The 13,245-nt window shown below is 31.5% G+C and overlaps 1 protein-coding gene across 1 annotated transcript; it reads right to left on the bottom strand.

Moving 5' to 3' along the window:
• Window positions 1-7,221: 7,221 nt before the first annotated feature.
• Window positions 7,222-11,259, bottom strand: LOC127120096 (probable prolyl 4-hydroxylase 10). Its single transcript, XM_051050475.1, has 8 exons — window positions 10,919-11,259; window positions 10,764-10,848; window positions 9,241-9,338; window positions 9,023-9,120; window positions 8,562-8,691; window positions 8,268-8,455; window positions 8,075-8,164; window positions 7,222-7,516 (listed from the first exon to the last, which is right to left on the bottom strand). The coding sequence occupies exons 1-7, from the start codon at window positions 11,113-11,115 to the stop codon at window positions 8,091-8,093; spliced, it is 870 nt and encodes a 289-aa protein (XP_050906432.1). The 5' UTR covers window positions 11,116-11,259; the 3' UTR covers window positions 7,222-7,516; window positions 8,075-8,090.
• Window positions 11,260-13,245: the final 1,986 nt, after the last annotated feature.

The raw sequence follows: 13,245 nt of genomic DNA, 5'->3' as shown, positions 1-13,245 counted from the left end.
TAGGTTCAATACTCTTTGTGATAAACATAGTAGATTTCTTTTGATAAGGAGACAAATTGTCAAAAGAATGAAAAGAAGCAATTGGATAAGGAATACCTGAGGGTGATGATTCTTTGTGACTTGTAGAAGAGTTGCATACATAATCATGTAGATAAGATGGAGTATATATATCTCTAGTGTTAGTGTAAGCCCTAGAGGCCAATACTTTTGGTACTTGTATCGAATTATTTATTAATAATAAAAGGCATTTTCTTTATTATGGTTGATTAATAAAGTCCCTAGAATAGATAGTCCGTTTAATGTATTAAGTGTGACTTAATCATGAGAACACATTAAACATAAGGACACTATTCTTAAAGTATCCGTAGTCGAGCTTTAGTGTGAAGTGGGATAACATTAAAGCATTAAGACTATTATGTTTGTAGACTGATGATCACATCTCATGGATCATGGATAAAGAGTTATCAAGTCTTAAACATAGGTATGAATATTAAGAGTAATATTTATACCGGATTGACCCGCTATGAGAATACTATATATAAAAAGTTATGCAAAGTGTCATAAGTTATTCTCATGGTGATAATAGTGTATACCACTCTTCGACCTGAAACCACTATGGATCCTAGATGTAGAGTCGAGTGCTTTGTTGCTGATCCAACGTTATCCGTAACTGGATAACCATAAAGACAGTTGATGGGTACTCCACAAAGCATGCTGAGGGACATGAGTGTCCTAGATGGAATTTGCCAATCCTGCGTAACAGGATAAATGTCTATGGGCCTAATATTGAACTGGACAAGGGTGACACGGTCTATACCTTGTGTTCAATATAGACATAAGGGCAAAGGGGTAATTATACACATAATTATTATCACAGGAGGTTTTGTCAGATCACATGATATTTTCGTGACTTGGGTAGCAGTGATGTGTTGCTAGATACCGCTCACTGTTTATTATGTTAAATGCGTGATTTAATATAATTGCCAACGCCATGAAAACCTATAGGGTCACACACAAAGGACGGATTGATGAGAGATAGAATAATTAAGGAACATCGTAAGGTACGGTGCACTTAAGTGGAATACGAAATATGGTAAGGTACCAAATACTTAAGTGATTTTGGCATATTATGAGATATGGGCCAAAATGCACTTAAGTGGGCTTTTTGGCTTGAAGCCCACACAAGTGGTTCTATAAATAGAACCCCTTGGGTAGAAGCATTGTCACTCCACTCAACTCACTGAGACAGACAACACAACTGAAGAGTTGGAATTTCGTATCTCTCTCTCACTCAAAGCCTTCATTCATAACAGCTAGCACTGCGATTGAAGGAATCCGTTCGTGTGGACTGAGTAGAGACGTTGTCATCGTTCAACGTTCGTGATCGCCCCGTGGATCTGTATCAAAGGTTTTGATCATTATCAGAGATCTGCACCAAAGGTTTGAATCGCCACAAGAGGTAACGATTCTATCACTGATCATGCCCATTCGTAAGGATCACTAAATGGAGAAATTTTTAAATTCCGCTGCGCCTTGGATGGCAATTCTCCAACATCTAGTAGGTCTGATATGGTTGTCATGGTGAATTTCAGTAGTAGGCATGGTTATTTGTGTTTGGGAATTTTCATTTGAGGTTTAAGTAGGTAAAGATTCAGGTTCATGTGTTTGTTGAGGTATGTTTGGTAGTTGCGTGCAGTCAAGGGAATATGTGTTATTGGAATGGTTAAAGTTAGTGGTGGTTTGTGTATCATTTGGTGTATGGTAAGTCCAAGTAAGAAATGGACTTGGAAGAATGGTAAGGCATGATATGTTCACGATGAGTGAGATTTCGAGACACAGAAATATCATTATTGTTAATATCTAGAAGGACTGTGCCTTTCATACCAGGTTTATAGCCAAGGAAAACACACTTCCTTGCACGAGGGGCAAGTTTTGTTCTATGTTCTTGTAAAGTGAAAGCAAAAGCAAGTGAGTCAAACACTTTAAAGGTATGCATGTCAGGGTTTTGATGGTGTATAATGTAGTAGGGATACTTGTTTTCAAGAATGGGAGTGGGAAGTCTATCTATAATGAAAGATGCATGTGAAACTGCATAAGACCAATAGGGTTTTGGTAAATTTTATTGATAAAGAAGGGCACGCACAATATTTAGAATTTGTTGATGTTTTCTCTCAACTCTCCCATTTTGTTGAGGAGATTCTACATAGCTTGTCTGATGCAGAATGCCATGAGAAGCATAAAAGGAAGGAATTGTGAATTATGGGCCATTATCAGTTCTAACAATCTTAACTTTATGGTTATATTGGGTAAGTATAAGGTTTATGAAACTGATCATATTTTTCCTGGCCTCACTTTTATTTTTCATAAGTGTAAGCCAAGTTAATCTGCTGCAATTATTGATAGCAGTCAAAAAGTATGTATGTCCATGAATCGACGGGATTGCAATTGGTCCCCAAATATCAAAATGTATAAGATCAAAATGTTGTGAAACTTTGTTTGGACTGTTTGGAAATGAGAGCTTTCTTTGTTTTGCAACATGACAAACATCACACCGAGCTTTTGAATCAACATTTATAAAAGGAAAAGTGGAATGTAAGGTATTCATGCATTGTACATATATGTGTCCTAATCTGAAATGCCAAATGGCATGGTCAGGTAAGGTGGTGGAGTTTGAGCTAGAACTATATCTACATACTATCTTATTCTCCATGACCAAGTAGTACAAGTCTTGAAATTTTTCACCAGAACCAATCTTCCTTCTTGTGTTCCTTTCTTGAATGGAACAATTAAAGGAATTAAATTCAACTGTGCAATCGAGGAATTGACATGGTTTTGATACAAATATTAAATTTAGTGAAAATAGGGAATATAAAGCACATTTGTCAAGACAAAATCAGGAGAAAACTTGATGATGCTTGCATGTTTAGCAATTGCAAATTGACCTGTAGGAATTATAACATGGATAGGGGGAGTTTCATCATATGAATGAAACCATTTGAGTGAACCACATATGTGGTCACTTGCACCTGAGCCTATGATCCAAGATCCTAGATTGAAATTTTGGCACGAAAAAGAATAAGAAACTGCAGTAGAGTGCTTACTAACTGAAGGGGCGACAATTGAATGAACTCAATTTGAAGAGGTCTATTGAGTTATGGTAGATTATTCCAGCAATTGCATCAACTTACATATTGTTCAAAGGTAATATATGGAGATACAAATTTTGCATCAGAAACTTGTGAAGCATTGTCCACTTCTTGATCATTTATGGAATAATGATTTGCGAATTTCCTCTGCATGTGAGGAGGAAATCCATGTTTGGCATAACAATTATCAATCGTGTGGTTGGTTTTACCATAATGAGTACACACACAATTAGTTTTTTTGCCAAAAGAATATGAGCCATGTGATTTTTCCTTGAATCTTTGAGAATCAACAACATTCACAAGGGAAATAAGATCTTCAGAAGCATGAAAGTTTCCTTGTCTTTCATGTTGAAGAACCATAGAGAAAATCTTGTTCATATGGGGGAGATGATCCATCAGTAAAACTTGAGACTTAACAACTGCATAATTCTGATTTAAACTAGTCAAAAATTGAATTGCATACAAAGTAGCATGATTCTTTTGAGCATTACACATAGCTTGACATGAGCGCTTGATTCGACAAGAGCATGTGGGAATGGGAATGTAAATTTCAAGTTCTTCCCATAAGATCTTTAAATCAAAGTAAAATTTAGTAACTGACCTTTAATCTTGCTGCATAACATATATTTCTTGCATCAGCTCAGAAATATGTACCAAATCGCCTTGAGAAAATCATTCTTTGAGATTGATCCAAACATCTATAGTATTTTCCATGAAAATGATAGATTGTGCAATGGATTCAGAGACTGAATTGATGATCCATGAGTGAATTGATGAATGCGAGGATGAGCCATTAAAACGCAAAAACGGCGCACTCTCAGATTGAGAGGCTCAGGATACCATGTTAAGAGATTATAAACTCCATGGAAGCTCCATGATTAGAGCTCAAAAAAGTAAAGAAGAAGAAAAAGAAGGATAAGTGAAAGATAATATTAAAATCACTTGAGAGTTACAATATGAGTATGATCTATATATAGACAATATGAAACTTACTTTATTTGTAGTGCACATGCTAATAGAAGAACCATGCATAACTAAATTCTGTTATGACAGTTACAAACCAACTAAACTAACTACATTGATTACATGCTTAGTAACTCCATTTCCTTCGTGCATACGGTAAGCTATGCATTTCCGTTTCTCTAATCCATTTTGATCACTCATTATAGTATCATTTAACAATGTTCATTACTCATATGTAGTGATCACACAAATATAGTAATAAATATATGTGAAATAATAAAATAATGTAATGAGTAACTTAACAATGCAATAAATTAGAACTTCATATACATGTAATGTAGCGGAGTAGAGACATGATAAGCTTCAATGCAATGGCTAAAAGCTCTGAGAATGATTGAAAAAAATATTTGACTGACTCTGTAAACGCAAATGAGGAAAAGTTCCCTGATTCTCTGTTTATGCTATTTCGTATAAATGAAAGTGGAAAAAGAGATGAAAAGGCACGACTTTAATTAAATAGAAGTGTCTGAATTCTAATCTTTGTAAGAAATTCAGATATTGGAATCCATAGTATTTTTAAATTGTGTGACTTTGAGGTTGGGCATATGTGTGATGTGTTAAGCGCTTTCGAAGTTCAATCTCTGTAATTGTTTCAAAGGTCTGGATTTTTTTAACTGTATTCCAAAGATGACTTTTTATATATTAAGTGCGTAGAATTTGAAAGTTATTTTTAAAATTTCACCAAAATGTGTGAATAACTCATAAAGTGTATAGAATAACCACTAATCCTTTAATCAAATAGACTCAATCACGAATCCACATCTCATAACATTGTGATTGTTATTCACTTCATATTTAATAAACAATACTTTAAACACACCCTCCTCCCGGATAGATTTTTAATCTACAATAAAATTTAAAACATTTTAAATTTGAAACCCTAACTCATCCTTGTCTTTAGAAAAACATATCTTATTCCAATTAAATTATTGAATCTTACTAACTTTTTCACTTCCACCCAATAAAATTTTTAATTTTAAAAACAAAATCTTAAAGAACTTTTAAGTGAAGAAATAAGGAAATAACTATAAAGAGAATGAGACAGAATCCAATAATGAGTCTTTAGACTTCCAATTTTTCTTTGACACACTTAGACTTCCAAGTTGATAATCTCTTTTGTTGAATCTTCTTGAAGCCGAAGCTGGTTTGTTTTAACTTTTAAAAAAAATGTATTTTTTAAAATAATTTTTATGAAAATAATTTTTAAAATAATTTTTTTTAATTCACTTTTTATAAATTAAAAAATTAATTTTGACATCTTATAACATAACCATACATTATTAAAAATCAAAATTATAATTTTTCAAATAATTATATTTCAAAAATAATTTTTGTAAAAAACTATTTGAAATAATTTTAAAATCAGTGACGGATTCAGAACATTTTTTTAAGGGGGCAAAAAATTGTTATTGGTAAAAATTACAACTTCTACAAATTTAAATTATTTTTTATGTATTTTTTATTTGGTGAATGAATTATTTTATATTATCAATGCTTACAAAAATAAACATAATATTTTGTTTTGTATGTAAATAAAATATGAATTTTTTTATATGTAATTCAATTATTCTCAAACTTTTGTAAAGTAATCTACTTTTTGTCGAAGAAAATTTCACTTTTTTGCCAAGTAGATTTGTTTTTGCAAGTAAAATATAAAAAAAAAAATCTTAACTTTAGGATGGTATGATTCTTTTTATTGTTTATAATGTTAATAAAAAAGTTCAAATAAAATTTTAGTAATATATTTTTTAATAATCCTAACTATATTGTTAATCAATTCTTCCATTTACTATAAGTTCATAACAAAATATTTTTAAATTTATAATATATTAAAAAGATATAAAATTATAAAATATTTAACACCTAACTGAACTTATTCAACTATATTTATAAAGAGAATATATAATAAATGATCTAATGCATTGCAATTGGTATAAAAAAACTCATTAGAAAGACTTTCTTTTTATTTTCCCTCCAACTGACCATAATAATATAGAAGAATGTGGTAAAGTATAGCTAAAACAAATATGTATTAGTAGATTTGTGTTTGTAATTAATGAGAGTAACTTTTTATTTTGAAATGAACAAAAAAAATAGTTATACATTAAATTAATGTACATAATATACTAATCATGATTATTATTATTATTATTGTGAGGGCATGAGCCCCAAGGCACCTTCAAAATTATTGATTTTTTAAAACTTTAATATTTAAATTTTTTTATAAGATGATAAAATACTTAAAATTTAGAAATAACTATTTAAATTAAATTTTCATTTAAATTTTTTTATAAGATGATAAAATACTTAAAATTTAGAAATAACTATTTAAATTAAATTTTCATTTAAATTTTTTATTAAATAATTACTGTGAAAATTTTTAACAAAAATAAAACTCATTTAAAAAAAAACTAAAACAAAGTTACCCTAATCACATTCCAAAACTCAAGTCTTCATAGATTACTACCAATAAATAAGACCAAATAATAAGACATGATTCCCACCTTACAATTCAACATATTACTAATACTAACCAAGAACTATTGACATTAACACCCATGAATAGGTAAAGTCCAGAAACAGCCAAGGCTTAGTTTCATTTTTCATTTTCATTTACTGGTTTAGATGTAGTTACTGGTATTTAGTAGTAATTATTGGCAGAGAATTAACACAGAACTAACGGCGTTAAATAGAAGGGAAATGTTTGTTACTTTAGTAAAAAAAATCAGAGAGGTTACTGATTGGTTGAAAACTAAATAGAGTGTCAGTGCTATATAAAAATACCAGAGGTGTGTGTAAATTTGCCCTATATTATACACGCATAGGAAGCAATTACATCGGCATGATATTTACATACACCGGTATTAATTGAATGTAATCAGATGTGTCAATGTTGTTGGTGTCGAACAATGAACATTTTTTCAATCAAAAGTACCGGTACTACATAACTCATTACCAAAAGTGGCCTTCATAGATTGAAAACATGCAAAAATGTAGAGAAGGCCCCTGATAAATGGGCCACAACAGAAGCAAACATATGACACAGGATAAATGAGCTCGGAGGAAAAAGCTGGTATACTTGTTACATCTATTGGTTTCATACATTTTCTAGAATCTCTTATGCGAAGTTCACAAGTTCACAACTTCACAACTTCACAAGTACTTCCTTTTTTATTGTATTTGCTACATATAAATGAAAAAGGTAGGGAAAAAATGAGTTACCTAAGCTACATAACATAACATAAATTACAAAACGCCGCATCACACTATAACCATTTCCTTCAAGACCTGAAGCTCGCTGAGACTTTAAATATTGCACACGGTTGGAATGATGAACTCAGATAAGCCTGAAAAATAAGTCAATCAACGTGAAAGGTGATCAGAAGTTGAGAATCAGGTTATGCAAGAAAAACTATTCAGCTGTAAATACGGCTCTGCAGACAATGTTGAATATATAAACTAACCTGTGGCAGAAGATCCCTAGTACATCCACACAAACAAATTTTGGGAAATTGCTTACCATATAGGCCCTTATGTATAAATATTTTACTATAATTATAAAGATAATGTGGTTATATTATTTTTGTATACAGGTAAGTTGCTTTGAATGGGAAGCATGTGAAAATTAGTTGAAAACAACTTATAAACGCTCTCTCAAACAATTAACAAGTGTTTGTGTTAGAAAAAATCTCAAATAAACTATAAATAAGACACAGACATGTGCAAGACAATTCAACACTTACAATTACATTTTATATCAAACTGTATGTTATGCAATCAATCGTTTAGCTAAATATCAGTTAAAGCAAGTGTAAAATATTGCTAAATAAACATGATTGTCTTGCCTTAACTGTAAAATAATATTTATGACACAATAATACAACAAAGGTGAGGTAAGTAAGTACCAATAATAATGTATACTCAAGTTTTGTATTCACTGACGCGGATCCATTTGGTACTTGACCACTTATTCCCTTTGATCACTGGACAACCACCTGAAAATTATCAAGAAAACAGTTTTGTTAATTTAACTCCTATATTGTGCAAGTCTGTTGACGCAATAGGCAGCACAACAAATAATAAAAAAGAGAAACTAACCATGCAAGCTTGACGCATCTAAAGTTGCATCCGGCTTCATGCTCCAAAAAAGCAAAGCATCGCCTCTCTTTGGCTTAATTGAAAGTCCTTTTTTCCCACAATCAGAAAGCTCGTTATACCATGGCACAGAACTAAAATTGCCCTTGGCAGCAGGGAACACTGTCTCGCCCCCTTCTTCAACATCTGTACTGTATCATTAAATTAAAAAACAAAAGAAACGTAATATAAACAGCTGAACATATCCAAGACAAATTGAAGTTAATAACAACTAAGGCAGCACATGATATCACTTACAGGTACATCAATACTGTTGCTATGCGCTGACCACCATTTTCTGTGTTAAACTCATCAAGAAAGTAGTCATAGTGAGGCTCATACTTTTGTCCAACTTCATAATGTAGAACTTGAAGTCCTTCACCGTGCTCTGTATATTGTGAGGAACAGCATATTAATGCAAGTTGAAGTATATGATGAAAAAATAATCTATATCTTGGATCATAACCCAGAAAGCAATATGGCAAAGGCAACTGAAAATATTCAGGGAAAGACACATGCATAAGCATCACCAACTACTCAAAGTTCTCACTCACAGACAAAATCTTGACTACAGATTGTATGATACACTATCAAATAAGTGATTGCTAGTATTGTTGACTTAACAACTGAAAAAACAGTACCAGTAAATAAATTCTAAAATGTATCAATAAAAACTAAAATTCATAAAAATAAAAAATTTAAGTGGTGGGACTACTTACCTACAGGAATAAAAGTAAAGTCGGAAATTCGTTTCTCAATATCTCTGACAATCTTATCGCGTCCCCTGGCCAGAAAAGTTCCAGAGCTTGTACGCACTCTACATGCAAAAAAAAAAGTTAAGATGTCGCTCTAATATCAAGGCATCCTAAATAATGCAGAAAAAATAATTTTCCATTTCAAAAGACAGCTAACAAAGCAAGATAGGAAATACTACAACCTGCTATCTTTGCTCTTTCCAGTCTCACTGTCGACAACAGTTGACTTGTGCATACTTGGCTTTGCTATGTCAATCAGATATTCACATTCCTCCTTGGTCTACTCGAATTATTCAGTTAAACTTTAGTGATTGGAAGGTTGGTACAATACAATGCATCATATTAAATAGTAATGCTCCAGAAAAGCTTCAAGCTTAACCAAAAGTTAAGCACAATGTCATCTCACGCTAAAGTCATATTCAAACTGAGAAACACACCACTTGAACTTTCCATCAAGCATCATTTAACAAAGCAAAATACAAAAACAGTTTTGGTACTATTATTCTTTACCTTCAGAATAGGAAAACAGTAAAAGTTAGGAAAACTCATCACCAAGAATCCAAGAAATTAAAAGACCGTTAATTATAGTGTAATATTAGATTTTGATCTAGAACCTAACTCTACCCCAACAAAATTAACAATTAAGGTGAAGTTCACGCACTTATAAACTGAATTTTGGTACTAGAACCTAACTCTTCCTTAGATATTTAACCATGGTACTAGACTTTATAAACCCTTACTTGTCTTTCACTTCACGCACAACCTTGTTGCCTCCTATAGTCCTAGGCTTCTAGTTGTACTGAACCATTAACATATAGTATTCAATGATATTACCAAATATCACCTTCTTTCCCAAACCTTAAACAAGTCAAGAAAAAAATTGGACATGCACTTTCAATGTAAACGCTGACCTACAATAAGAATAAAGCATTTGCAGTTATTTTAAAATTTGGAGCATGCACGGAATATTTTAAAATTTGGGTCATGTAGGAATTGACTTATTTTAGCTTATCTCTGCCATGAGCACTTGTGAAACTATTTTATATAAATTATGAAATCAACTTATGATATGTTAGGCTCTGTTCGGAATGGATCAGAACGGAATGAAGATTTCATTGCATCGTTTAGAAATTTTAAAACAAAATAAGGAAAATTCTTCATTCCACGCAAATCGGAGGGAAAGAAATATAATGGTGAGAAATGGAAAGGAATTCATATCACTTCATTATTTTACTCAATCCAATTTTTAAGCGATCTAAACAATAAAATACCACTCCACTCCATCCGATTCCATCAATCCAAACAAACAAGGCATAAGTTGTTTTCAGCTTACTTTCCTAAGCTCTAAAGAAAATAGCTTTTAGTTTCAACGAAACTAATTTAATTTTATTCTTAAAAAAAAAGTATACATAAGTCCTCATCACAATAAATGTCAAATTACGCTATTTATTCATCTAGGGCCCATGACAATATCACGAGTTCTCATTGATGTGGGTGTGAAACTATTTTGCAACGAGACGAGAGTGCGTCTCCAAATTAGGACAATTCAACATTTCTAATACTATCTTGATTAATTGCAAAAACAGATAAGCATAATATTCAAATCACCCAAACGAGAAGAAGAAAAAGTCAACGGAAAAACGATGAGTGAACAAAAAAAAATGAATCTGGCAGTTAATAATAAAAAGAGGATGAAAAATCAAACCAGAAAATTGTGATAGACAAAAGCTCTAGGCTCCCATGATACAACTTCAACCCAGCGCTCTCCCTTACCATCATCATCATCAACACTGTTGAAACAAAAATCATCAGCAAGAAGAAGAAAAAAAAAACAAAATCGAATATTATTACAAACGGTACCTATCGACGGTGTTATGAGCAATGGAGGTGAGATCGTTGGGTTTAGGCAAGTTTTGATTGGAAGAAGGAATGGAAAGGATTCCGAAAACGAGGAGAATGAGGATAAGGAAAGTGAAAGCGATGAAGAGAGCGAAGATGATAGTGTAAGAAGAAGATGATTTTCTAGATGGAAGACGAGAGTATCTGGATTTGGCCATTGTTGAGTTTTCAGATCTACGAGATCTGAAATTCAACGAATGTAAAAACAAGTTGGAATTGAATAAAAGAGAGAACAAGAGATAATGCTGTTACGACTTGTTAGATGGTGAGAGTAGAACGAAGGAAAGAAAGAAAGAAGGAACAAGGAAATGATTTTTTATATTTTCTTTTTATTTTCTATTACTGTTCGTTTTCATTACTGTGCAACTGTGTTAAAAAAGTCAAGATTTCTAATTGTAGTAATTAATTAATTAATAGATGGTGAAATTAATTTTTCAAATCAGTTGATCTTAATACAAGTGGAACACATCAATTTGAATCGATTTTCAGTAAAAGTAAAACCAAACAAATGAAATTTATATCGGTTTGGTTTGATTTATTAATATTTTTTAAATAAAACCAATCAAAATTAGTTGATTTGGTTCAGTTTGGTTCAATTCAATTGATCGATTTGAATTACTTTTTTTAAATAATTCTATTTAAAATTATCGTGTTTCTAAATGGTTATTTTAAAAACACATTATTGCACACACTATTTTTTTAAGCAACTTCAAATTAAATTAAATAAGTTCATACAACATTACATTAGTTAACAAATTCATACAACATATTCAAAATATATTTAAAATAATGATAATTCACCATCAAATACAAATATAGTTATCCTGAAGTTAAATAGTTTCTCATCAAATACAAATATATGAGTCCTGTGTATTCAAAATGATGATAGTTCACCATCAATTATAAATACTACTATTTCGAAATTAAGTTCATGATAAAATTAAAAATACAATCAAAATAAAATTTTAATAAATATTCAAAGATGGAAAAGTAAGAAAAGAGATGGAAAGATATAAAAGAGAAAAAAACTAATCAATGAAACACAAAGACGACAATCAAAACAAAGGTTAGCAAAATGGTGGTGGTGAGTGATATGACGGAGACGGAGGTAACTGAAATAAAGATGGTGAGTAGTGAAACTTAGGGTTTGTGGTGAGCAACGGATGTTACCTTAGGATTTTTTTTTCTAATTTGTGAAGGGAATAAGTGAAGTGAAGCAACACACATGTTGAGTTGGATCAACTATTCATATGGTCTAAACATGAGATGATTATACACACGAGTTCAGTTTATCAGTTTCGTGATTTTTGAAGACGAAAATTGAGAATCAAATTGAACAAGTTTGATTTTAATTGGTTTAATTTGGTTTTTGAACCAAACTAGAATAAAACATTTATTTTCTGCTTGATTTGGTTTGAATTTTCAGTTTTTTGGTTATGATTGATCCAATTACAATTTACACCTCTAGGTCTTAGGATTGAATATCAATTTTTTAAGAAAAAAAAAGATTTTTTTGTCACTTTATTAACTACTTTATTTAATTAGTCACATTTAAGAAAAATATTATTGGGAAAATCATTTCTTCTGAGTGTATAATTGCTACTTCATTTGACTTTAGGTGACATGATTTTTGTACAAAAATCTAGAGATCAGGTCATTCGGTTCAATCTGATTTAATATCTATACAACTTTGTTATAAAGATTAAGTTATATGAAAAAGTCGTCCAATTTTAGATGAGTCACTTGTGTGAAGGTGAGAAAAATACACAAGAAGGTGGGGTTGAATTGTTTATGCCTAAAAATTGATTTCACTTATGAATCAACACGTTCAGATTCTAAACAAGGTTCAGACTCTGATATCAGAAAACACAACAGTGGAAATATAAGGGTCAAAAGTAAATGCAAGCAGCACACAAAGATTATCCTGGTTCCTCTTCTCAGTTGAGAGTAGTCCAATCTCCTTACCTCAACAAGAGCTTTTCACTATAACGAAACAAGTTACAAATTGCTCAAGCATACTTGCAAAAGACTTCAATGTTCAATCACCCTAGAAAGAGACTTTCGCTCAAGTCCTCAGACAAGATACTTCCTTGCCCAATCAACCTAGAAAGATACTTTCTTAATCAAGTCCTCGGACAAGAGATTTCCTTGCTCAATCAACCTAGAAAGAGTCTTCCTTACTCAAACACACATGCAATAGACTTTCTCCACTTTAAACATAAATTTAATAGACAAGATAACTATCATACTTTAATACACAGACACAAGTATAATAGTTATGAAACAAT

This window comes from Lathyrus oleraceus, chromosome 2 (genome assembly GCF_024323335.1).
Source record: "Lathyrus oleraceus cultivar Zhongwan6 chromosome 2, CAAS_Psat_ZW6_1.0, whole genome shotgun sequence".
NCBI classification, from domain to species: domain Eukaryota; kingdom Viridiplantae; phylum Streptophyta; class Magnoliopsida; order Fabales; family Fabaceae; genus Lathyrus; species Lathyrus oleraceus.
Note: the sequence above shows the minus strand (reverse complement) of the source record. Positions and strands in the feature narration are given on the sequence as shown.